Raw genomic sequence first — 25,268 nt, 5'->3', positions numbered from 1 at the left:
GTACAACTACAAGCTCAATTCCTGCCAGGAAAGCTCAATACTCTGGAGGACGAACTAAGCAGAAATCTCATGGACCCATATGAATGGAAATTGGAACCATGGATTTTCAACATGTTGACACGCAAATGGGGGAGCCCAAACATAGATCTTTTTGCCTCACCCCAAAACTATTAATTGGACAAATTTTGCACAAGAACTCATCACAAAAAAGCCTGGAAAGTGGATGCACTATCCTTCAGCTGGAAAAACCTATCAGTCTTTGCCTTTCCCCCTCTGCCTCTGCTCTCCAAAGTTCTACTAAAAGTCAAGCAGGACAAACCAAAAATGATTTTGATTGATCCAGACTGGCCTCGCCAGCACTGGTGCCCACTCCTGCGCAATGTGTCACACCTTCAACCATGACACCTGCCTCAGACACCTTACTTACTGTTAGTGGAGCAACCAAATTCTGCACACTCCGCTCCAAACTTTGAATCTTGCAGTGTGGCTAATTACTTAAATTCACCCTTGGCATCCCTCAGCAAACCTGTGATGGATGTCATTTTGGAGGCGAGAAGGCCTAGTACTAGAAAATCGTATATTGACAAATGGAAACGATTCTGTGCCTGGAATCAATCTCAAGGGTTAAGCACAGCAGTGCCCAACATTCCTCAGATTTTACAATACTTAACTGAGATGCTTCACAAGGGCCTGTCCTTTTCTTCCATAAAAATCCATGCCTCTGCCATTTCAGCTCATTACAAACACAGAACCTCCCCTCTTCGCTCATCCTTTGCTCAAGCAGTATCTCAGAGGGGCCAAAAACTTAAGACCACCCAGGAGAGCTCCAACCCCTGCCTGGGACCTCAATTTTGTATTGGAAAAGCTCACTCTCCCTCCTTTCGTGCCAGCTGCTACTGCAGACTTAAAATTTCTCTCCTGGAAAACAGCTTTCCTTTTAGCAGTCACTTCAGCTAGAAGGATTTCCGAATTACATGTTCTTATGGCAGTGGAGCCTTTCATCATTTTTCATGCAGACAGGTTATCTCTCAGGACCAATCCAGCCTTCATGCCTAAGATGGTATCCAGTGTGGCTCTTAATCAGACCATTCATTTGCCAACTTTCTTTCCCAATCCACAGAGCAGGGGGGGGAGCGGATTCTGCATTCATTGGATGTACACAGACAACTTAGATTTTACTTAAACAGGACAAAATCTCAAAGAAAATCTGAACAACTGCTGGTGGCATTTGCTGCAGAGGCAGAGGGAAAGGCTATTTCAAAGCAGACCATTTCCAAATGGATAAGCCATTGTATTCGTTTCTGCTATATGCACCATGGAAAAACTATCCCCCAGGGGATCGCATCCCATTCCACCAGGGCTACATCTACTTCTACAGCCTTTCTCAGAGGTGTTCCTACCAGGGACATTCTAGAAGCTGCTACCTGGAGCTCAGTTCATACTTTCACCAAACATTACCATTTACCACTTTTATCTAAATCCAGAGCTGGCTTTGCCACTGCTGTCCTGTAGGGCCTTATAGCTGGTCCTAATGCTGTATAATTCCTTCCACCCAACCATAGCTTTGGGAATCTACCCAAATGTAATGACTGCAACAGTGAAACATGAAGAACATAGTACAGTTGTGTACACTTACCATAAATGTAGATGTTCGGGTGTATTCACTGTTGCAGTTCTGGTTACCCTCCCTCCAGCCCCCTATGTTTCTCTGGTTATACCTCTACTTTCTTTCACTATACTTAAAAGCCCTTTTGGTGCATTTGCTTTTGGGATTTGAGGTATATTTTTTTGTGTTTTTAATTTTATTTGCTCCTCATTTGGGGGGCACCTGACATCTAGGGCAAGAAAAACTGATGTAATGGCGTCGGCTGCATGTTTTATACCCCTGACGTCATGGAAGAAGGGACAGCAACTGATGCAGGACCCAATACTTTGTTAATCATGCCAACTGAGGGCAACCTGCCATCAGATTACCCAAATGTAATGACTGCAACAGTGAATACACTCAAACATTTACATTTATGGTAAGTGTACACAACTGTACTTCAGCCCCATCCTCTGGGGCTGTTGGATTCCCCTCACTGGGCAAGGGAGTGCCACTCTTGTTGGACCTGGGGGGAATGGGAACAGGGAAGGCTTCCCTGCTGTGCCCATCTCAGGAGAAGCAGCTTTTGCCATTAGTAACATGATTGGCCCCATTTTCCCCATGAAAAGAAACAGAAAACCAAGCATGTCTCTACTTCTCCTCAAAGTTCTTTAGATAGGAGTAGTTTACTTGGTCTGGTTCAGGGTTTAATTAAGGTTATTGAGCCTTCTTGTAAAGTAGTTTCTGGTAAAAAAAAAAAAAAAAAAGAGAGAGAGATTGCTTTTTTCCCTGAAGAGATTCAAGATTCTAAATCTGAACAGGAAAATGTATGGACAGATTATTTTTTTTCATAAGATTTCTGAATCGGACTAAGATTAGATCAATTTCTGATTCTCTCTGTGAGCGTTTTTTCTCGGAGAATATTGGTAGACTATGCCAGTGTTTTCATTGATAATTGCTACAGAAGAATTTTCCAGAACATACACTCATTCCTGCTGTTCTTTCAGCTTTAGAGGATGTGTTACTGCCTGTAATTTTCTTGTTAGTCAGCAAACCTCCCCTAAAAAGGCGGATAGAATGTATAAAAATTCTTTAGTCTCTTAAATTTTTATACAGTATTCCCAAACCTGACCTAGCAGCTGTTGCCTTAGTTGATCCCACTGCTGCTAAGCACTTAGTAAAAGTTAATTTCAGTCATCCTCTTTTTGATAAGAATGTGAAAATTATTGATAGGTATGTGAAGAAAGTATACTTTTGCAACTTAAGTATGAGGAATGTTTTATCTGCAGTTTCTTCTTGAGAAGAAAAATCTGCTTTAAGCTACTTAGTTTCCTCTTTTGCACACGTCTCATTATTCATTGTTTGCAGTGTGTGTGTGACACTCTTGATACTTCTTCCAGGGTTATTGCCACTGGTACTGTTTTAAGGAGGTTTGAATGGCTGCATTCTCAGAACCTACCAACTGATAAAGATGAGATTTTAAATTCTCCCTTGAATACAGATTGTTCTTGGCCCCTCTGCTGCAGAGGTGGTCAAAAAGTGTGATGAAAGAGGCAAGCTGGTCCAGGGAATCGGTTTTTCAGCTCTTTTTTTCCCAACTTGTCCAAGGGATTTTCTTTCTCCTCTTTCATTTTTAACAGAAAATGGAATAAACAGTCTCAACGGAATTCAAGTAACAGACATTTGAGAAAGAAAGGCAAGTGAGTTCCAAAAAGAAGTCTGTAACCTCCCAAAGCCAAGGACTATCCTTCATATCTGACTTTTCAAGAGACCTTGTGACCCACTCCCCCCTTTTTCTTCCAAAAAGTCTTGATCTCCATTTTTCTCTTTGGCAACAGATTGTTTCAGACAAATGGGTTCCATGTATCATTCATGGTTACAGATGATAGTGGGAGGAAATTTCTCCTTTCCAGGAGGTCATTCCTCATTCTCCAGATCAGACTCTTATTTCCACCTGTTCTTTAACACATGCTGTTCTAACGATTGATAGAACCAGTTTCTCCTTCCCAAATGGGGATACTCAGGGATGTTCCTGGTGCCAAAGAAAGAAAATGTTTGGGAACCAGTTATGGATTTTTCTTTCCAAAACCTGTTTGTTGTAGTGCCCTAATTCAGAATGATGTCCATTCACAATCTGTTATCTATTGTTCCTGTTTAAAATTTCCTGGTAACACTGACTTATAAATTGCTTGTCACATCCCTATTCATCCAGGCTTCAGGCATTTTGTAAGGTCTTGTAGGTGTGGATCACATTATCAGTTCTCTACCATATCCTTTGGACTATCCACTACAACAGGAGTGTTCACAAAGTGTATAGCTCCATATATATCTCATTGCTGACTACAGGGTATCTTCATTTTCACATATATTATTTGCTCATCTTTGCAGAGTCTTTTTACAAAGTGTCTGGAATCTCTTTCTTGGTGAGAGATCTCTTACACAAGCTGGGATTCCAAGAAAACAGTCCAAAGTCTTTCTTGACTCCCCTCACACAGGATTGTGTTCCTGGGATGTCAACTAGACCCAAGTTTAATGAGCTTTTCTTTCAACAAAAAAAATGCATTCTTATTTAGATCTTTTTCTTAGGTTTTCCACTCAGACTTCAGTCACTGCGAGGGAATACCTCAGGATTTTGGGTTTCATGGCATCTATGATTCTCTGACACCCCTGGTAAGACTCCACATGAGGAAGATGCAGTAGTATCTGAAATTCTCTTTGGTCCTAGTAACAACAGCCTTTATCTTTTCAATTCCGAGTGCTGGGGTTTGTCAGAAGAGAAGTATTTTGACTAAGACAACAGATGTCCTTAAATCCAAGTCCCCCCTTCTCCTTCCCCGCTACAAAGCTGTCATTCACCACATTGGACTTTGCTTGGGGATCTGTTTCAGAGGGGAGAGAAGTGCAGCAGTATGGGACACCAGTGACAGATGCAAGTACATAAATATCTAGAATATGCTTACACTGATCAAGGCATTCAACTGTGTGAAGCCTCTTTGACCCCCAAGTGTTCTTCAGAGTGTTTTTAGACAGTATACCACAGTCATGTGGTACATCAACAACCAAGGGGGAACCAGGTCAGTACCCCCTTTGCAGACTGGCTGTGTTAGCTTGGGATGTAGTTTCACAGCATAATCTCACTCTGTAGACATCCTGCATTCTGTCAGTAGCAAAATTGTGCGTCATACAGGCTGAGCAGCACCAGGGCAGACCCTCCCAAATGGAAACTAGATCCGGGGGTCTTTTACCTTTTGATCCATCTGTGTAGAGTTCCTCAAGAGGCCTTTTTGCCTCCTCTTTGAATAATTAACTGGCAATTTTCTGTTCCAAGACTGTATGCAAGAAGGCCTGGAAGACAGATTGCTTTTCTTTTCTTTGGACAGAAATGTTCCTGTATGTTTTTCCACCCATTCTGCTAATGTCTAGGTTACTTCTGAAGATTCAGAAGGAATTCCCGAAGATCGTCTGGCCTAGGCAACTGTGGTTCTCCCCTCATTCGGAAAGGGCTGGTGCAATTACCACCATCTTTCTCACATATTGGATCTACTCAGCCAAGAACAGGGGATGTTTGATACACTTTGACATCAGTCATTGTCGTTTAATTGCATGGATAATAAGGTCTTAATTCCTTTTAGTCAACTGTTTACTGAGGATATGCATCAAGTACTAATGGGGGCAAGAAAGCCAGCTACTAGAAAGTCATGCATTAGCAAATAAAAAGGTTTTCTACTTGGTGCCAAAAACATAACAAGAACCCATTTAGGTCTAGTTCTTCTCTGGTTTTATAATATTTGTGAGAGTTACTATACTGTGGCTTTTCTTATTCTCCTGTCAATGTTCATTTGTCAGCCATTTCAGTATGTCTGCCCATGGATGCTCTTCTTTCCAGGCAGTCTCATGTCAAAATGTTCTTAAAAGGAGTTTTGCATAAGAGGCCACCAAGTAAATTGGTGGTTCCTCATTGGGATTTTAGTTTTGTTAGAGAAGCTAACATTTGCCTCCATTTGAACCAGCTAATATCACTTACTTCAGGGTTCTTAACATGGAAAACAGTTTTATTGATTGCTGTGCCCTCTGCAAGAAGTGCTTCTGAGTTGCAGTCTCTGATGGTGAGTCAACCCTACTTCATTTTCCATAGGGATATGGTTTCTTTGAGAACTAATCCTTCTTTTATGCCTAAAGTGGTATCCAAGTTTACTTTAAGCTGAACTATCCATCTCCCCATTTTCTGTACTGTGTCTATAAATGAGGAAGAATGGGTACTCCATACCCTGGATTTCCACAGACAACTCTGGTGCAATTTTGACAGAACCAAGTCTCTCAGATTTTCAGATCAATTGTTTATTTCTTGTGAAGGTATGAAGAAGAAACAGCCTGTGTCTAAACAAACTATTTCCTAATGATTGTCTAAGAAGATTACCTTTTATTATACTCATAATAAATCTGTTCCAAGCAGGGTCCCTCTCTACCAGGGCCTTGGCTTCATCTGTGGCTTTTTGAAAAAGGTTGAATTCTAGAAATATTATGTTAGCTGTTGCTTGATCTTCTGTATATATTTTTACAAAGCACTGTGTGATTTCTTCTCTAGGTCATAATGAAAATTTGCTGGGACCATTCTCCAGGGATTCCTGGACTGTTGTCCTTCCACCTCCCAAATGTAGTTAGCTGTGGTAATCTACCCATACAACTAAGGCTACTGCAGCAGTGATCAATATGATTAACATAGTACAGTTGTCTATGTTGAACTTAAGATTACCTTTTATGTCCTGCTATCAAGTGATAACCATTTGCTGGACAAAGGGCATTCAGATTTAACCCTAGATAGATTGTGTAATCGTAGTAAGAGTACTACCAGGGTGCCACAGACTGTCTGAATTTCATCCTGAACATCTTCAGGGACTGGAGCCTGACTCTGAACAAGGAAGAATGTTCCCCGACCGTTTCCTAGAAAGTGGTGTCCCTGGTATTGTGCCTGGACATCTGTTAGTGTAAAGGCTTCCTCTTGCAGGAGAAGCTAGAGATCCTTTTGGAACACTCATTGGTTCTGTTCAGGAGGAGGAGATCACAGCCAGGGATTATTTCCAACTGTTAGAGTATATGTCAGCATGCATTTACCCATGTCAAAGGATTATAAAAAACTATGACCAGCTATTTGACTAATTTGCAAAGGAAAATCAGGTTAAACCTGTCAAAGGCATTGCAAGTGGCTTGCACATTATATTTCCTTTTGTTACCACTGACATGAGAAAACAGTTCTAGGCTATATTAAGGCACATCCCAGTAGATCCGCAGCTGTCACCACCAAGGTCATCCCTGAAGTAACTACACGGTAATAAGTGCACACTTTCTCCAAGCATTATGTTCTAGGGCTTATTCTACAGCAAGGGCAGGGTTTCTGTCCAAAATATCCTGCAGAGTCTTATGTCCAAGTAGCCAGTCATCCTGTCTTAATTCTTAATCTACTTGAGAGTCTTCCCAAGAAGTTAGGAAGACAGCAATGAATATTGTAATGATCACAGTACATTTGTGTTAAGAATTTCAAATAAATGTAGATGATCAGGTAGTTTCTCTGTTGCACTCCATGCTCCTTCCACTCCCCCCTTCATTTGGCTTTATATATACACGCTGTTGTCTGGACAATCCTGTGTGCACGTGAAGCCCGTATCCCTACGTTATACCTTCTCTCTTACTAGCATTCCCTGGTCCATATACCTTCTTTGCTTTCTGTCTTCTGGGTAAGGATTGGGGTCATTTGGTGTGGACTTGGGCCATTGTGGAGGATGTTCCATCTGGTCACTGGTATTTTGTCACACTCAGAAAAGTTATTTGCCTACTGTTAACTTCTGAACTCATGCTTAATCTCATTCAGCAGATACTGTACCCCACCTGCCATCTCCCAAGATGATGATGAGGGCTGTTGTATGTTGGGGATGCTGGCGTTTCTGTCTTTATTTGGTTTCCATAATCAGAGTATTATGTTGGTCCCTAGTAAAGAACAACTTAGGTTGTTGCAATTCTTTTAGTTGGTTGCATTCTGTTTTCAGCTGAGATTGCAGCTGAACTTGTCTTTGCATTTGAGTGCAACACACTCAGTCTTATCTCTAAGTATGCTATCTCTAAGTTCACACAAACACAGAGGGCAGTGTATTTGGAGATTGGGAGGCAGTAAGCAGAGACATTTTTGGGGAGGATGTCCATCTTCAAAAAGAAAAAATTTTTTTTTTAACTTGTTGCTAATTGTGAGCATATGGATTTCATAGTTATCGGCAGTAAGTTGCTGGAGCAGTTGATGCATGAGTCACAAAAGCTGATAACGTGTGTGGGCTTGCTATTCTTTATAAATATAAAGTATTCCCTTGTTACGGATTTGTAAAAAAAAAAAAAAAAGAGAGAGAGAGAGAAAAGGTGGTCCTTGATAGAAAACTGCACTTGAGTGTTTGCTCTAATCCCAAATTGGCCACCAGTCCCCTCAGTTGTTCCTCTCACCTTACAATACTCTAGGATTCATTTTGTCATCTTAGTAAGTTTGTGTTTTCCCTGGTTTAACTATTGGTCCAAAATGTAACCTGCATTTTACATGCGTCAGTGTCTAATTCTCACAAGTAATTAGTGATTTGTGATCAGTCTCTAAATGTAGACATCATTTAACTTCTGGTTTCACAGTTCTTTTGTGATGGTGAGGTAGGTATTGGCATTTATGAATGAAAAACAGTGGACTTGACCACTGTCAAAAAATGTTTCCTGGGAAAGGATTTTACAGGCAAACTATTTTGTGCAAAATTGTTAAGTCAGCTGCGGTTCATAAAATTGAAGGGCCATAGTTAAGTGTCTAAAGCGAAAACCTTAGCTTTCATAAACAATAACCTGTAGAAGTGAAACAGTACCACAGTTTACACTTAACATGTATTTCTGTACAACTTCTAAGATAAGATTTTTGCAATATTTAATTATAATGTTAGTATTCATATTGTATGCAGTTTCCATTGTACCTCTAATGCCCCACCCCTTGTTTAATAGGTGGAGGTCTTCAACCTACTTTTCGTCAGAAATGAAGATAACTCTCAAAAGGCATATGTAGTACATTGTCAACACTGTGCTCAGAAGGCCAGTATGAACGTGGAGAATTTTGTGGTGCTAGAACAGTACAAAATGGAGGACCTGATACAAGTCTATGACCAGTTTACATTAGTAAGTCAAATAGCAGTGCTGTTCAAAAAATTACATTGTTTTACAACCACACAGTTGCATAGTGTATTTAATGTTGCATGTTCTTACATTATGCAGCTTAAATAGCATGGGTAAAGTAGCTATTTTATATTCTGAAAGCAAGTTAATTTGAAGCCTAAAAATTTTCCTTTTCGTTTTGTCTTTCAGACATAGTATGCATTGATACTTAAGGATTGTGCAAGGATAACACATTGCGATATAAAAAAAATTACATGCCGAATAGCTTATGAATTAGTTTTTTTTTTTTGTGAAAGTTAATATTTTTAACCAGATGTTATTGTTTAAAGAAAGCATATACAGTTTATTAAATGCTTTATTTGGAAAATTCTGTTTTTGGTGATACATAAGCTGATATATTAACATCTCTGCCTTGCTGTCATTAAGATCTTTTGTAGTATGTGGTGGTCAGTTTTACTCTTCTGATTTTCAAATGAATTGACTTCTGTTACAGTCCCCTAGGCCTTGCCAGATGGATCTCATTTCATCTCACTATGCAGCCATTCATTCCTTTGTTAGGGATGCAGCAGCCAGGTATCTTCTAGCCACGGAGCCTTATGGCTTTTTGTCCCCTGACTGGAATTTATCGGCCTCTTGTTCTGCAGAGAGATTAGGCTTGGTCAAGAGGGAGTGAGCCAGTTTGTAGAATATACTGTAGGAAACTCATCTTACCCCCCTATGCTCCTAACTCCCATGGCAGCTCTGTTGATCACCAGTGTATGCTGCTTACTGCAAGTGCAAGAACCATGTATACCTCCACATGTCTTACCCAGTTATGCGCTGCTCATCACTGGACAGTATATGTGCTCAGCAGGCCCATTTGCAGTAGACATAACACCTAGTGTTTCTTCCCAGTGTCAGCAACGTGGCAAGCTAGTCTACTTAGATGTCAGCACAGTCATTCATTAATTATAGTTATTGGTATATATTTGGACCTGTTCTGTGACCAGTGAGAGTTTCTGCTGCCTTAAAAAGGGAAGCCGTCCTGGGAGGGAGGTAGTCTTGACTTTGAGCTGTTCTGGTAGCTGTAAAGTGTGTTTGTGCTTTTCATTTCTGAAATATTTTTTAAATATGTTTACTTTTCTTATAGGCTCCTCCATTGCCTTCATCATCATCTTGACATTATTTTTCCATGGACAGTAAAAGGAGAACATTTCTGATATTCAGGAAGTGACCCAATTCTGCACCACTGATATTTTGTAGCTATCCCATGAGGCTGCTGGCTGAAAGCTGTGTGTCTATGCAACCTTCCAAGTGCGGAGTGTCAACCAGCTGGACAGGAGAAAGCTGTGCTCCTTATTCCAGAACTTAATTTAATATAGCTGATTCAGCTTTACTTTAAAAACAATTTTAAAAAAAAATTCCATGTTTTGTATATATGCTATGGAACTGGCAACAACACAGACTACTGACTTGAAAACCGTCTTTTTTGTATTTCTCTGTCTCTGGCTGATAGATTGGTTTTGTCTTTTATTTTCCATTCACTATTTCCCTTAAAATGAGTACTAGCATAGCTTTTTTTTCTTTCTTTTTTTTTTTTCCTCTTCTCTCTTTCTGTTTTTTAACCGTAGTTAGGAATGTTAAGTCTCTTGGGCAACATTTTTTTTTGTAATGTGAAAAGTTAGGTGATATAATTTTTTTTTTTTTATGTTTGTCTTTCTTTGAAACCATGGTTACTTTTGGTTTCTTAGATAAAATGAACTTAACAGCCAAGTCACAAAGATAAATGGGTTGCACATAGTCTAAAATAAACTTCAGATTTGTGATTTTTTTTGTTTCTAATCTTGATGTAAATTTACACTATTTATAAATACATATTTATTGCTTGAAAATATTTGTGGATGGAATGCTGTTATTTTTTTCCAGAGTACCTGCCATTGAAATTTTAAGGAGTGGCTATTTCAAACACTACTCCTAATACGTTTTCTATATGTAAATAAAACTACTTAGCATTGTACAGAAACTTTTATTAAAATTGTTTAATGTTTAAAGAGTTTTTTATTGTTTGAGGCTTTAACAAAACTTTATGTACAGTCACAGAAATTTTATGTACATTGCCCAGCCCTGTGCTTGTCCATTATTAGCAATGTTCTCTTACCTGAATTTTTATATTAAAAAATTGAAAATTTATCTCATTTATCAGTAACACTTGTAGCACATTTTGAATATTTACTGAAACATTGTGGCTGAAATTGAAACATCTGATTTGCTGTCTTTGTTTATCACAAAGGCTTTGAAATATGAATCTGTTACATAATACTGCTTGTATTTTTTTTACTTTACTTCACCCCAAGATCTAATGATAATGACCTTCCTTGAAGGATCCATGATTGGGTATTCAGTATCTGGTAGAACCAAGCAGATCTATTGATGTTCACCGCATTGGTCACTGCTGCAGTATCCTTATATGGGTTATATCCTACCAAGGATGCAACAGCCGTCCACCTTCCAAATCTTCAGGGTACCTTACATGTGCCTGAACTGTCAGGCATCTCGAGCAGATTTGAGTAAAAGCAAGTTTGGGTGCCAAGCCCTTCAGAGTATTTCTGCTGCTGAAGAGTATGCTCTGTTGAGGCTGAACGGTTAGTTTGTGCTGTTCCTTTGCTGGGCATATATGTTCCCTTTCGGTAAAAAAATTCAATTTAATAATTTTGCTTATTTATACATTCTTCTTTAGGAAAGTTATTTTTTTTGTGTATGTTTTAATGGACTTACAAGACTGTACTCTGCTTCTAAATAGAAGTGCTCTTTTTTCCTGAAAGTTCAGAAGTTGTTTAGAGTAACTGGAAACCATATTTTCTGTGGAGAAATTGTTACTTTGTGGGGCAACAGCCTTTGCCACCATAGCAGTATATCAATGTGCTTCAGTCACAGGTGGGCGAATTTGCTGTGGCCATTTGTTATACCTCAGACCACTCCGCTTTTACCCCAATTACCTTTGGTGTATCAACTGCAGCCACTGTGGACTGGGGGTTAGACAAATCCTCTGCAGCTGTTAGTATCCCCTCAGTGGGCAAAGGAGAGCCACTCTTATCAGCGCTGGGTTTGTCAGAGTACTGTACCCAACCGTAGGGAAGCTGCTACTGCCACTAATAACATTGTTGACCCCATTTTTCTTGTCAAAAAGAAACTGAAAACTAGCACATGTCTACTCCTCAAATTTCCGTAGGAGTAGTTTACTGGGTCTGGCTCAGAGTTTAATTCAAACTTTTGATCCTTCTTATAAGATGCTTCCTGGTAAAAGAAAGGTGGATGCTTCCTTTCCTGAAGCGATTCAATATTCTGAATCTGGACTTGGGGATGAAAGGACCGATAGAGCTTTCTCCTCAGATTTCTGATTCAAACTCAGAAGAGGTCAGTTTCTGATTCTCCCTGTGGAGGTTCTTTTTCTCTGAGACTATTTCTAGAATGTGCCAGTGTTTTCAGTTGTTGAGCAATGAGGTTTCTCATTCCCACAGAAACTACTATGAGCTGTTACAGAAGGAATTTCCAGAACCTGCACCCATTCCTCCAGTTTTGTCTGCCTTGGAGGATGTATGTGTTACTTGTGGCAGTTTTCCTGGCAGTCAGACAGCTTTTCCTAAAAGGGAGATACAATGTATAAAGTTTCTCAGTCTTTCGAGTTTTTGTACACTCTCTCCAAACCTGATCTAGCAGCTATAGCTTTAGTTAATCCTGCTGCTGCAAAAAATATAATTTCAATCGTACCTTTTTTGATAAGGATGGAACGATTAAGTATGGGATTAAAGTGTATGCTTATGCAGCTTTGGTTTTCAGAATTTTCAGTTGTCAGTCTCTGTTAAGGTTTGTCCTCATTAATTATGAAAGTATGAGGAATGTGTTGTCTGCAGTTTCTTCTCGTGAGGAAAAATCTGCTTTAACTAATGTAGTTTCTTTTATTGTTGAAGTCACTACTCATTGTATACAGTGTGTGAATATGATTGTGTTGGTACTTCAATGGCTATGGCCATTGTTACTGTTTTGAGGAGGTTTGCATGGCTACATTCTCAGAACATCCCAGTTGATGATAAAAATGAGGTTTTAAATTCTCCTTAGGAGATCTGTTTTTAGCCTCTCTACTATAGAGGTGATCAAAAATGTGATGAAAAGGGTAAGCTGATAAGGTACTCTCAAGATGTTTCAGCCTTCCTTTTCCATTTTGTAAGGGATTCTCAATTTCTTGTCTTATTTTCTTAAACCAATATTCTCGACAAAATGCCGGTAAACAGATGCTTTAGAAGAAATGGCAAGGTGATTTCAAAACGAATTCTGGAAACTTCCAGAACCAAGGACAGTACAAATAAGTCAGAAAGAGTATTTTGAGACTTTGTTCACCCCTGCCACCCTGGCAACTCAGTTTGTCTTCCAGAAAGTCTGAATCACCACTTTTCTCATTGGCAATTTTTTCAAACAAATGGGTTCAGAAGATCATTCATCAAGGTTGCAGATGGCAAAGAGAGGAAATTCCTCCTTTCCAGGGAGTAATGATAATTCCTCATCCTGTAGACCAGACTGTCATGTTTCCACCTGCCCTTCATCACATGATGTCTCAGGGAGTGATAGAAGTTCACCCTTCCCAGGTGGGAAATAAATGGGTTTTATTCGAAGATGATGTTAGCACCAAAGAAAAAAATGCTTGGAGACCAGTTCCTTATCTTTCTTTCAAAAACTTGTTTGTGATAGTGCCTAAATTCAAAACAGTGTCACTTCGTAACTTTTTATCTCTTCTTCTGCTTTCAAGTTTCTTGGTAACACTAGATTTAAAAGTTACTTATCACATCCGTATTTATCCAAATTTCAGACATTTATTTGTGTCGAGTACGTTATCAGTTCTCTGCCTTACACTTTGGACTAGTCACTGCACAAAGAGTGTTCACAAAGTTTGTAGCTCCAATTATAGCTCATTGCAGGTTACAGGGTATCCACATTTTTTTTCCATATTTAGACAACTAGCATATCTTTGCAGAGTCTTTTTCAAAGTGTTAGGAGTATCTTCTCTTGGTTGAGAGATCTCTTATACAAAATGGGATTCCAAGAGAACATTCTAAATTCTTTCTTGAGAACTTCTCACAGGATTGTTTCTGAGATGTCAGCTAGATACCACATAGCTTTTTCTTCCACAGTGAAAAACAAATCTATATCTAAATCTGTTTCTATGGATGTCCTTCAAGGATGCATCTGCAGTCATAACATATGGGTTGTCTTGCCTCAGGCAGCCCTTCGGTCGGCCGGATTCCAAAGTCTGGGTCTGGCCTCGGCTGATGTCGCACTTCACCCGACGTCATAGCTCCTGGGGTATAAAGGCATCAGCCGACGCCATTTTCCCCAGACTTTCTTGCCGCGCGGTGCCCGAAGCAGAAGCTGTTCGCAAGTGCCGGTCAGTTAGATCCAGAGATTTCAGCTACCGAAGACTTCTAAAAAAGCTAAGTACCCCGTTGGGGACTCTTTCTTGCCTCAGCCGATGTCAGACAAAGTAAATAATTGTTTAACTTGTGGGAAACAAATACCTCATAAGGATTTCCACTCTTACTGCCTTCCTTGCTTAGGCCCAGACCACGACGTATCAGCTTGTTTAGCCTGTGCTTCCTTCAACCGACAGACACTTAGACGTCGGTCGGAGTTTGCTGAAGAGTTTTTTGGCTCCGCTTTTGCATATAAAATGCCGTCGGAGACTCCGACTACACATTTAGCTAAAAAATGCAAGGAAAAGGACCGACACTCGCGGCCCGCGGTTTCGGCTGAAACCACGGTTAGGCCTACCGCGAGTGTCTCGGTTTCGGCTGAAACAGAGACCTCGGTTCTCCCTTCGGCCGAAAGCATGCCTCCGACAACCGAGGCCACACAGGCCCCGGCTGAGTCGGCTACAGAAATTCCTACTGAAGAAGCAGGCACACAAGATTTGTCTGACACCATTCCATTGGACATCTCTACTCCTGCACGTGGGGCAGCTAGACCCCCCTGCTTCTATGTCTATCAAGGCCTTCTCCAGGGCTAAAGCAGCTAAACTTTCCAAGACCTTACCTACAAAAGCTCCCTCTCACAGACCTACCTCAAGTTCTCAGATTCTCAGCCTTGCTGAGGACCTTATTTCTCTGATCAGGGGATCCCAACCTCACCCAGACAGGCCCTCACAACCCCCTCCTGAAAAGAGGCCTAGGACTGAACCCCTCTCCTCTGACTATTCCTCGGATGGTTCAGATTTATCTGACCATCAGGAAGGACCATACTCACCTTATGAGGATTCTGTTGCGGAAGACTCCATTCCTTCTGCCTCCCCTCCAGAAGAATTTTCATTTGAGGAAACTCTACACTCAATGAGGGAACACTTCCAATGGCAGGGTCAGGATTTTTCTGATTCTAGGAAAAGGCTAAGGACTTTTTTACACTTACCACGGCATAGGCCTTTAGCCATACCACCTGTACTATCAGTTGTTGATGATGCATACAATGATGCCAGTACTGCCCCTGATTCTCTTCCCCCGGCCCCTGCCAAACCTGACAGATACTACAGGGTCCCGGATTCTCACTTCCACTTGTATAAGGCCCATGCTGCAGACCCAGAAACCATTTCTCAGGGCCCTAAAGGTGTTGCAGCTGCCTCTGCCAAAACCCCCTACCCTCTGAAAGAGAATCAAGAGCATTAGAGAGATGGGGTAAAAAGGTTTATACATCTGCTACTCTTTCTGCCAGGGCTTTAAACTGTCAATTTCACATGATACAGTACCAGGAATTTTTGTTAGATCAGCTGAATAAAAAGCTGTCCTCTCCTGAACCTTTAGACCGTAAGTCCCTTCAGGATTTGGTACACAACTCTCAGCAGGTCAGTAATCATTTCTTAAAATGTGGCTATGATGCACGGGAGGCTTCATTTAGATCAGCTATGACTGGAGCACTGATTCGAAGGCATGCCTGGCTAAAAGAACAATCCTTGCCAGACCATGTTAAGTCTAAACTCCTAGATGCCCCTATGGAGAAACAAAGTTTATTTGGCTCCCCTGCACAGGAGGTTCTAAAGAAAGTGAAAGAAAAAGCAAAATCTGTCCAGTCAAGGATTTTCTGCAGGTCCAACCTCCGAGGTTCAGCAGAAATTGGCCTTCAAAGAATTGGTCCTTTCCAGACACCTCCAGAGCACAGAGAGGCAGAAATAGATGCCCAAGAGGCAGAGGTCAATCAAGGGGTGCCTACAGGGGTCGTCAGTGGCAACCTGCCAACCAGAGAAGTGCCGCCACAGCTGCGACTGCAACCACTTCCACAGGACAGACACAGTGACTTGGCTCTGATTCCGCCTACCAGGGAACAACTGGAAGCACCCTTGGGGGGAAAGCTAGCTTTATTTTCAAAAAACTGGCATTGCATTACAGGAGACAAATGGACTTTGCAAACAATAGACAAAGGCTACAGGTTTCACTTCCACACTCTACCAAAAAAAGAGGAATGCCAAACCTTCCACCAAGCCAGAAATCAGAGGCTCTAAAACAAATCATCAGCTTACTAAGGATGAGAGCAATAGAAAAGGTACCATCTATGGAACAAGGCCAAGGATTTTACTCCAGACTATTCCTTGTACCAAGAAAAGAAAACCAATGGAGGCCTATTCTCGACTTGTCCGCACTGAACACATATCTCATTGTTCCAAAATTCAAGATGCTGACCCTACAGCAACTTCTTCCCATGTTGGGCAAGGAGTCTTGGCTGGTGACTCTAGATCTCAAGGAGGCATACCTGCACGTCCCTATACGACCAGATTGCAGAAGACACCTCAGATTTCCTGCAGGATCAGAGCATTATCAATTCTCAGCATTGCCCTTTGGCTTATCTACTGCCCAGAGTATTCACGAAATGCCTGGCATCAGTAATTGCACATTGCAGGCTTCAGGGAATTCAAATCTACCCATACCTGGACGACTGCCTAATACAAGCGGACAACAAGACAAAAATAATAAAGGATTTGGCCTATGTCATACAACTGCTGCAAGCCTTGGGATACACAGTCAACATACAAAAGTCAAGACTAGTGCCATCCCAAAGGATAACATTTTGGGTGCAGAACTGGACACAATAACTCAGATGGCTTTTCTCACAGAAGAAAAACAAAAGCAACTACCAGTCTACTTCATGGCATTAACAAGACAAACTCAGCTTACTGCAAGGAAAGTCCTGCAGGCCCTGGGTTACATGGCATCCTGCATAATCTTGATCCCACATGCCAGGCTGCATATGAGAAAATTACAATGGTACCTAAGGAATGTATGGTCTCAGCACAGACACAGTCTAGAAGCCCTGATACCAATCATTCCATGCCTGAAAAAAGAATTCCTGTGGTGGGCTCAGGCCTGCCAGATCAACAGAGGATTGCCTTTCCACAAACCACATCCAAGGCAGACCATCACCACGGACGCCTTAGACCTAGGCTGGGGGGCACACATGGAAGACAAGTGTATCCAAGGCCTATGGTCCCAAGACCAGCTGAATCTACACATAAATCTAAAGGAGATGCTGGCAGTGAAGCATGCAATCGAGACATTCAAATCATTCCTCCAGCAAGGACACCTGCTGATAAGGACGGACAATACCACAGTCATGTGGTACATCAACAAACAGGGAGGCACACATTCATACCCTCTATGCCGGATGGCAATGGACCTGTGGAACTTAGGCCTGAATCTCAACATCCAACTACAGGCCTGATTCGTACCAGGAAAAGAGAATTCACTAGCAGACAGCTTAAGCAGAACTACCACGGATGCTCACGAATGGATGCTGCATCCAGACATCTTCAAAACCATAACAAAGAAATGGGGAATGCCAGAGATAGACCTGTTCGCCTCCCCACTCAACCACCAACTGAAGAAATTCTGCTCGAGTATACCACCCACAAGCCTGGAGGGTGGACTCCCTTTCTTTCAGCTGGAAGGCCCTGACAGTATATGCCTTTCCACCTCTCCCATTGATGTACAAAGTTCTACTAAAGATCAGAGAGGAACAGCCAAAGGTAATTCTGATAGCTCCAGACTGGCCAAGGCAGCATTGGTACCCACTACTGAGAAGCATGTCTCGGACGAACTCATGGCCTCTACCTCTATGTCCTTTACTTCTAACGCAGAACAACTACAAGACCCTGCAGCCAAACTTAAAAACGCTGCAGCTAACTGCTTGGAAAATTGCATAAAACAAAACCAACCTGTTTTATCTCAGCGGGTTAAGGACATTATCCTGGAGGCTCGCAGACCCTCCACAAGGAAAACATATTCAACCAAATGGAAGAGATTCCTCATTTGGAGTGCAGCAAATGGAACAAATGTCACTCTGGCAAACCTAGCACACATCCTAGAATACTTAGCAGAACTGTTCCACAATGGCCTGTACTATTCTTCCATTAAGATTAATGCATCAGCAATTTCAGCAGAGTACAACATGGATCCTCCTGTCTTCTCTCATCCTCTCCTCAGACAATTTTTGAGAGGGATCAAAAATGTAAAACCTCCAAGGAAATCACCTCTGCCTACATGGGATCTCAATTTTGTGCTAGAAAAATTAACACTTCCCCCTTTTGAACCAGCAGCAACAGCAGACTTACAGTTCTTATCTTGGAAAACTGCCTTCCTGCTAGCAATCACTTCAGCAAGAAGGGTATCCGAGTTACAGGCATTAATGGCAGTGCAACCTTTCCTTATCTTTCACCAGGATAGAGTGTCTCTGAGAACCAATCCTACTTTTATGCCAAAGGTGGTATCCAGGGTATCCTTGAACCAAGCTATTCATTTACCTACATTCTTCCCTAACCCACAGAACAGGGGGGAAAAACTACTACACACCTTGGATGTACACAGACAACTGCGCTATCTGGACAGAACTAAGGCCAGCAGAAAAACTGACCAGCTTCTGGTAGCATATGCAACAGGAGTGCAAGGAAAAGCAATTTCAAAACAGACAATCTCAAAATGGATAGGAAATTGCATTCGATTCTGCTACTCATTTCATGGAAAGACAACTCCTGAAAATATCAGGCCTCACTCCACAAGAGCTACAGCCACCACTACAGCTTTCCTACGAGGAGTGGCTACCAAAGACATTTTAGAAGCTGCTACTTGGAGCTCCGTGCATACATTTGCCAAGCATTACAATCTTCCTTTATACTCCAGATCCCGAGCAGGTTTTGCAACTGCAGTTTTACAAGGGATCTTAACTACACCATCATTATCTTAGTGCCTCCTGCCCCAGTTTGGCTATGGTATTCTACCCATATGTTATGACTGCAGATGCATCCTTGAAGGACATAGTACAGTTTTGTACCTACCATAAATGTAGATGTCCGATAGGTATGCATCTGCAGTCAGGATTACCCACCCTCCTTCCCCTCTGTGGTATTCCTAGGGTACTTACCCTTCTCTTAGCTAGCTGGGGGAATCTATTATGGTGTATTTGTTTGTATGTATATATGTATATATACTTTTTGATTTCTATTGTTTGGAATTTTCTACTTTTATACAAATTTAGCCTTCCTAGAGGGCACCTGGCATCTGGGGCAAGAAACACTGAGGAAAATGGCATCGGCTGATGCCTTTATACCCCAGGAGCTATGACGTCGGGTGAAGTGCGACATCAGCCAAGGCCAGACCCAGACTTTGGAGTCCGGCCGACCGAAGGGCTGCCTGAGGCAGGACAACCCATATGTTATGACTGCAGATGCATACCTATCGGACATCTACATTTATGGTAGGTACAAAACTGTACTTTTTCCACTCTGACTTCAGTGTGAGGGAATACCTCAAGATTTTGGGTGTCCTGGCTTGTTTGATTCTCATGATACCCTGGCTGGACGCCACATGTGAAAGATTCAGCGGTATCTGAAATATCTTTGTCTTAGTATCAGCACCCTTTCTTTTTAAATCCCAGTGCTGAGGTTGGTCAGAAGAGAAATTACTTGGTAGAGAAGACAGATATCCCTAAGTCCATGTCTGCCCTTCTCTCTCTGCCTCTTCCAAAGTGGTCAGTCACCAAAGATGCCTTGGACTTTGCTTGGAGAGTAGTTTCAGAAGGGACAAAAGTGCGAGCACATAAATATAAAAATGTTGCGAGTCATAACCCCCTTTGCAGGCTAGCTGTCTTAGTTTGGGATATACCTTGACAACGCAGTCTCTCTCTCTACAGGCATCATACATTCCAAAAGAGAAAAATTATGTGACAGATAATCTGAGCAGAACAAGGGCAGACCCTCACAAACAGAAACTAGATCAGGAGTCTTCCAACATTTGATCTGTATGTGGGGAGTTCCTCAAGTTAGACCTCTTTGCCTCCTCTCTGAACAATCAGATGGGCAAGATCCTGCTCCAGAACAACATACAAGAAGGCCTAGAAGACAAATGTAATTTTTCTTTCCTTGGATGGGAATGTTCGTATATGTTTTTCTACCTTTTCCATTAGTATCAAGGACACTTCAGAATGATTACTCCAAGATCATTGTCGTGACTCCATTGTGGCCTAAGCAGCAGTGTTTTTTCCTTATAGCTTTATATGTAAATACTAGGCTTGTCAGTCTGTAGAATATGACAAGCATAGCTAATAAACAGAGTTAGAATCAAACCCTGTGCCTTGTATCTGTAAGTTAAAGACGTTTAACATTGTACCAAACCTTCACCCCTTTTTTTTGGAAATGACCAGTGGCAATTACCACAAGCTTCCTCACACACTGAAGAACAGGAGTGTTTGTTACCCCCTGACACCAATAGGCTTCATTTGACTGCCTGGATGATAGGATCTTAATTCCTTTTATGTACCTCTTTATTGAGGACTTGCAGCAGGTACTAATGAAGGCAAGAAAACCTGGTACTAGAAAATCCTTTATTAGCAAATGGAAAAGATTTTCTAGTTGGTGCCACCAACATAACCAGTATCCATTCAGGGCTAGTTGATGCCCTTCTATTTCACTGTTGCAGTATTCTTTACAATAGGGATCCCCCCTGCCAAGGGTGGCCCAATGACCTACCAGTATACCAAAGCCTGTAGGTTGCTTTAAAGTACACCACATGTCACAAATATATTCCCCGCATATAGCACAGGGCATAAAGATGACATTTGGATGTACATCTTCAGAACTTCTTTGCCGCCAGACTAAACACCATCTTTTGGTCATCGGTCTGAATGCTCAACTCATTGCTGGTTCACCAAGCCATTTCAGATAAGTGCCTGTTGGTGTTATAGCTGTTAACTTCTTTTTGATTGTTTGTTGGGTTTCATGTCATCAGGAAAGGGTAAATGCCGATGCGGGAGACAGATTCCCCGTAAAGACCATCATGAGCAGTGCTTGTTTTGTCTCAGCACTTCCCACGACCATATGTCCTGTTCCATTTGTCAGGCTTTCATCCTAAAGACACTCCATAGTCTGTTTTCTTCTTTGACACTGTATTTAGAGAACCAACTTCTTAAGCTTTTAGCGAAAGACTCTTCAGAGGGAGCTTTCCCACTCTGAGGGTTAGCCATTCATGAAGAAGGAGGCCAAGAAGTCTAGCTCTGATTCTTCTGCTGTACCGCCTCTGCTGGATGTCTCTCCCGAGGTTAGTGAAAGCCCAGAGGACCGCCCGGCTCTTCCATTGTATTCCTCTGCCATGACCACTTCAAAGACTGGCATGGATCCGACTTTACTTATGTCCCTGGAAGCTTTGCAGACATCTGTTATGGATGCTCAGAGGGAACTGCGGCTAATTATTACTGAAGGGACCTATGAGTGTTCCTCAAATTTTGGTTAGAGAGGAAGTTCTGATGACGATTATGAAATATCATCCGACATCTGAAGTTTTACAGGACAGATGTTCCATTGAAAAAGAAACAAAAAGCAAAGCATGTTTCTTCAACTCCTTAGGATCCTCTGGTTGTTTAATGCCCTTATGGCTTTGAAGCCTCCTTAGTGGGTTTCTTTTCCTGCTCCACCCTGCTCCTCTACTTCTCTAAAAATCGCTTAAGGAACAGGATTCCTCTGAGGAAAAGGTGGATTCAGATGAGGATTCCCTTGCTTATTCATCTCAGATTCCTTTTCTTTTAGATTATGGTTCGAGGAGGAGTCCACTAGTCCTGACACTCCATTTGAGGAGATTTCCTTTGGGGACACAGTTTCCAGGATGATGGAATGTATTAAATGGGATTGTGCCCAGGTTTCCGAGGTGCAGTAGAGGTACTATGAAATTCTGTAAATGGACTGTCCCAGACCTTCCATTGGCCCTTCTGTTTTGGCTGCTTTATTGGGTGTCTTTTCTGCTGCATCTCGGGCTTTATATTCCCAGCCCCCTGCTCCCAAAAAAACTATCAGGTTTTATTGGGTGCCTGAGGATTGCAAATGCCTACATAGATGTCCTTCAGCTGACCATTCTGTGGTGTCTGTCATCTGACAAGCCATCTCAGTTGTTGCCTTCTACACAGCTTCTTCCTTCAGATAAAGGCAGCAAGACTATCACACCCATATGTCCAGATACATTTTGGGTCTTCATTCTTGGGCCTGTCAGGTTATTTCTCACCTTTTTTACTCTGAAGGGAAGACTTCTGCTGTCATTGTTGGGGGGGCTTCTTCTCGGGTGTCTCGCCATTCTATTAAGTGCAGTTAATGATGCAGCAGACATGTCTTCCAAAGTGCATCCTATTGGTCCTCTGATGAGGAGGTATTCCTGGTTTGGGCTTCAACCTTTGCCTGATGATTATAAGGCCAAGTTGATGAATGCTCCTGTGGATAGCAAACATTTAATGTTCTGTAGTCCTGTCTCCCCTTCATTCTTACATATGGGATCAGAGCCAATCCTCGACTCCGACTCTGCCTATTTACAAGCTCGAAGACTTCTGGTTGGCTCGTGGCTAGGAAGGTATCCCATGGTGCACCAGTACAATCCCCAGATCTCATTTGCCACGTCAACGAGTTTGGTTGTGCTTCTCTCTGGCTATGGCTAAGTGTTGCATTTACTTCTATTTTTACCAAATAAGTTTGGCTCTGAATAGTTTAAAATAGTTAAAATTGTTACTGTTTATTGTAAGTCAGCATAGTTCTCCTTAGTGTAGTTTGCTTATACTTGCATCATTTGGTGCTATTTTTGGCCTCTCGCCCCTTCCATTTTGCTTAGTATTGGTAGACTGCATTAATAGGATAGTCTAGTGTTTTTGGCAGTTATCCGCTTGTTTAGTGGTTAGCATTGTTGGGTTTGCTATAATTGCTAACAGAACTCCATTCTGTTAGTTCTTGACATAAGCTGAGTTTTTTGCGGATTCCCACTTGTTTTGCTGACATTTCTGTTTGTGTGTGAGAATCCTTTACTTCTATAACTTTCCAGGTCTGTTTTAGTTAGAAGACCTAGTTTCTTCATTTCCTTTCCTGCCCGGGCTAGGCCCATTTAAGTTAGAGGACCTAGTCCTCGTGGTGTCTTTTCCTTCCTGCAGGGCTAGGCCCGTTTAAATTAGAGGACCTAGTCCTCCTTTTTCTGTGTGCGTGTGTCCTTTCAAGAGAATGTCTAAAGAGAGTAAGGATCATAAGCCATCTGGCTTTAAGAAGTGTATTAAGTCCTCTCAAAAAATGTCCATAACAGATGGTCACTGTAACTGCGTTTACTGTTTAGGGGCCATCCATCTACAGGAGACCTTATTTTGCCATGCTTTCAGTCCCAGGGTGTTGCAGGAGAGGAAGAACAAGCTCATCCTAAAAGGTGGTCTTAAACCTTCCTTTGAGAAAGATCTGGCCAGCTCTTCCTCATCCTCAAAATCCTCCAAGAGAAAGTCTAAATCCTCTGAGAGGCCCTCCCCAGCACCAGCTGGTGTCTTGGAGCCACCTCTTAAAATGTCAAAGTCAGACAAGTCCACTGTCTCATCGGCTCCACAGACCTTGGTGCCAACTGAGAGCAGTATTGTGATTACAGGATCAGTTCCAAGTACTTCTGAGCCAACCACTGAGACTATTTCTTGGAGCCAGTCTATGGATCCTCTACCGGCCTTCTTGATATTGAAATCTCCGATGCCTCAGAGACCCCGCTCTCCTACTCTGTCATCCAGCTCTTCCAGGAGTTTATCGGAAGATGTGGAGAGGGTAGTACTAAGACTTCTGAAGTGGTCTGCTTTGCCCAAATTGTTGTTGGCTCCGACCCAGTCGGATCCGGAGCCACTCGAGTCCGTTCAACACTCTGCGATCATTCCTCCTCTGAGCCATGTTGGTCTTTCGGAAGTGGAGTGTTTGGTTCCACTGGTGGAACCTTCGGCTCAAACTCCCCCTGTGGTTGCTTCGGAGCAGAGTTCTGCTCCAACTCTCTCTGCGTCGTTCGTCGTGTCTAGGGGCTGAAGCTCCCCGGTTGGCCCCGACAGGGATGCTTGGAACTGAACTTCTTTTGTTCCAAGTCTTCCTCTTGGCATATTGGCTAGGGTGAGTTTGGACCCTACGTGTATCCCGGAGCCAACGGCATCCTTGGTCTCCTTGGAGCCAGGGAGGTCTTCCAAATCAGAGAGGTCGGCATTCGAGAGTGTGCAGTCTCGATCATCAGCTCCTACTCCCTCCATGGAGCAGAGACCCTCAGCCTCAGGAGCCACCGGCTGGTGGCCCCAACTCTTCTGAGACCTCCCCGGAATGTCCTTCTGAGGAGCCCCCATGGAAGAGGACATGTAAGAGGAAGCATGTAGACTCCCAGAATGAGTCTCTGACCTCTGACACTGACCTCAAGGAGTCAGAAGGGTCCCCCAAGTCTTCCTCTGATGATGTCTCCTTCGTAGACATCTTGGAAATCCTTAAACAGAGTTGCGGCTGGCCCACTGTCACCCCTTCTGAGGAGTCGGTGTATCTGAAGGTTTTTGGGTCTCAACCTTCTGCCTCTTGGGTGTCTCCACCTTTCGAACTGATGGATTTAGTCCGTCGAAAGGTGTGGGATACTCCTGATGCCATGGAGCCAGTCCCCAGGAAGCCGAACAAGTTTCTTTCAGCCCCTCCAGGTAAAGATATTTTGTCCAAAGGTGTCCCTGTAGATGCCACTGTGGTGGCAGCAGCCACTAAGAAGGAGTTAGCTGAGACGACTTCTGTTCATCCGCCAAGTAAGAAGTCTCAAACAAAGGACAGATACGGGAAGCGTATCTTTTATTCAGCGGCATTTACCCTTAGATCACTAAATTACCTTACTCACTTCATGAGGCTTCAGGGAGATCTCCTTAAAGAGTTAGGAGACTCTTTACAAGGTACATGTACTGAGGGGGGAGTCCCTGACAAGGTTTCTGCCCAGTTGTCCACCTTTGAACTTTATCGTCAACTCTTCCATGCGGCTTATTTGGTATGCAGCCGATGGAGTGAGTAGAGCAGCAGGTTCAGGAATTTCCCTAAGGCCTCATTCCTGGATGCGTTTGTGTAATTTTGCGGAACTGTTTAAGTCTATGTTTAACAACTCCCCCTTCGACAGTTCCTCATTGTTTGGATCCAAGGTAAAGGACACTCTCACCCGGTGCGAGCAAGAAGGAA

General features: G+C 42.4%; 1 protein-coding gene across 1 annotated transcript in view; it reads left to right on the top strand.

Moving 5' to 3' along the window:
* KDM6A (lysine demethylase 6A) overlaps window positions 1–10,941 on the top strand; it is a gene marked incomplete in the record, with an annotated part of 3,528,619 nt that extends 3,517,678 nt beyond the window's left edge. The window contains 2 exon segments of the mRNA XM_044072373.1: window positions 8,600–8,770; window positions 9,897–10,941. Of these exon segments, the coding sequence (XP_043928308.1) occupies window positions 8,600–8,770; window positions 9,897–9,926 (201 nt within the window).
* Between the last annotated feature and the right edge of the window lie 14,327 nt (window positions 10,942–25,268).

This window comes from Protopterus annectens, chromosome 5.part0 (genome assembly GCF_019279795.1).
Source record: "Protopterus annectens isolate FY-2018-M chromosome 5.part0, PAN1.0, whole genome shotgun sequence".
Classification (NCBI taxonomy): domain Eukaryota; kingdom Metazoa; phylum Chordata; order Ceratodontiformes; family Protopteridae; genus Protopterus; species Protopterus annectens.
Note: the sequence above shows the minus strand (reverse complement) of the source record. Positions and strands in the feature narration are given on the sequence as shown.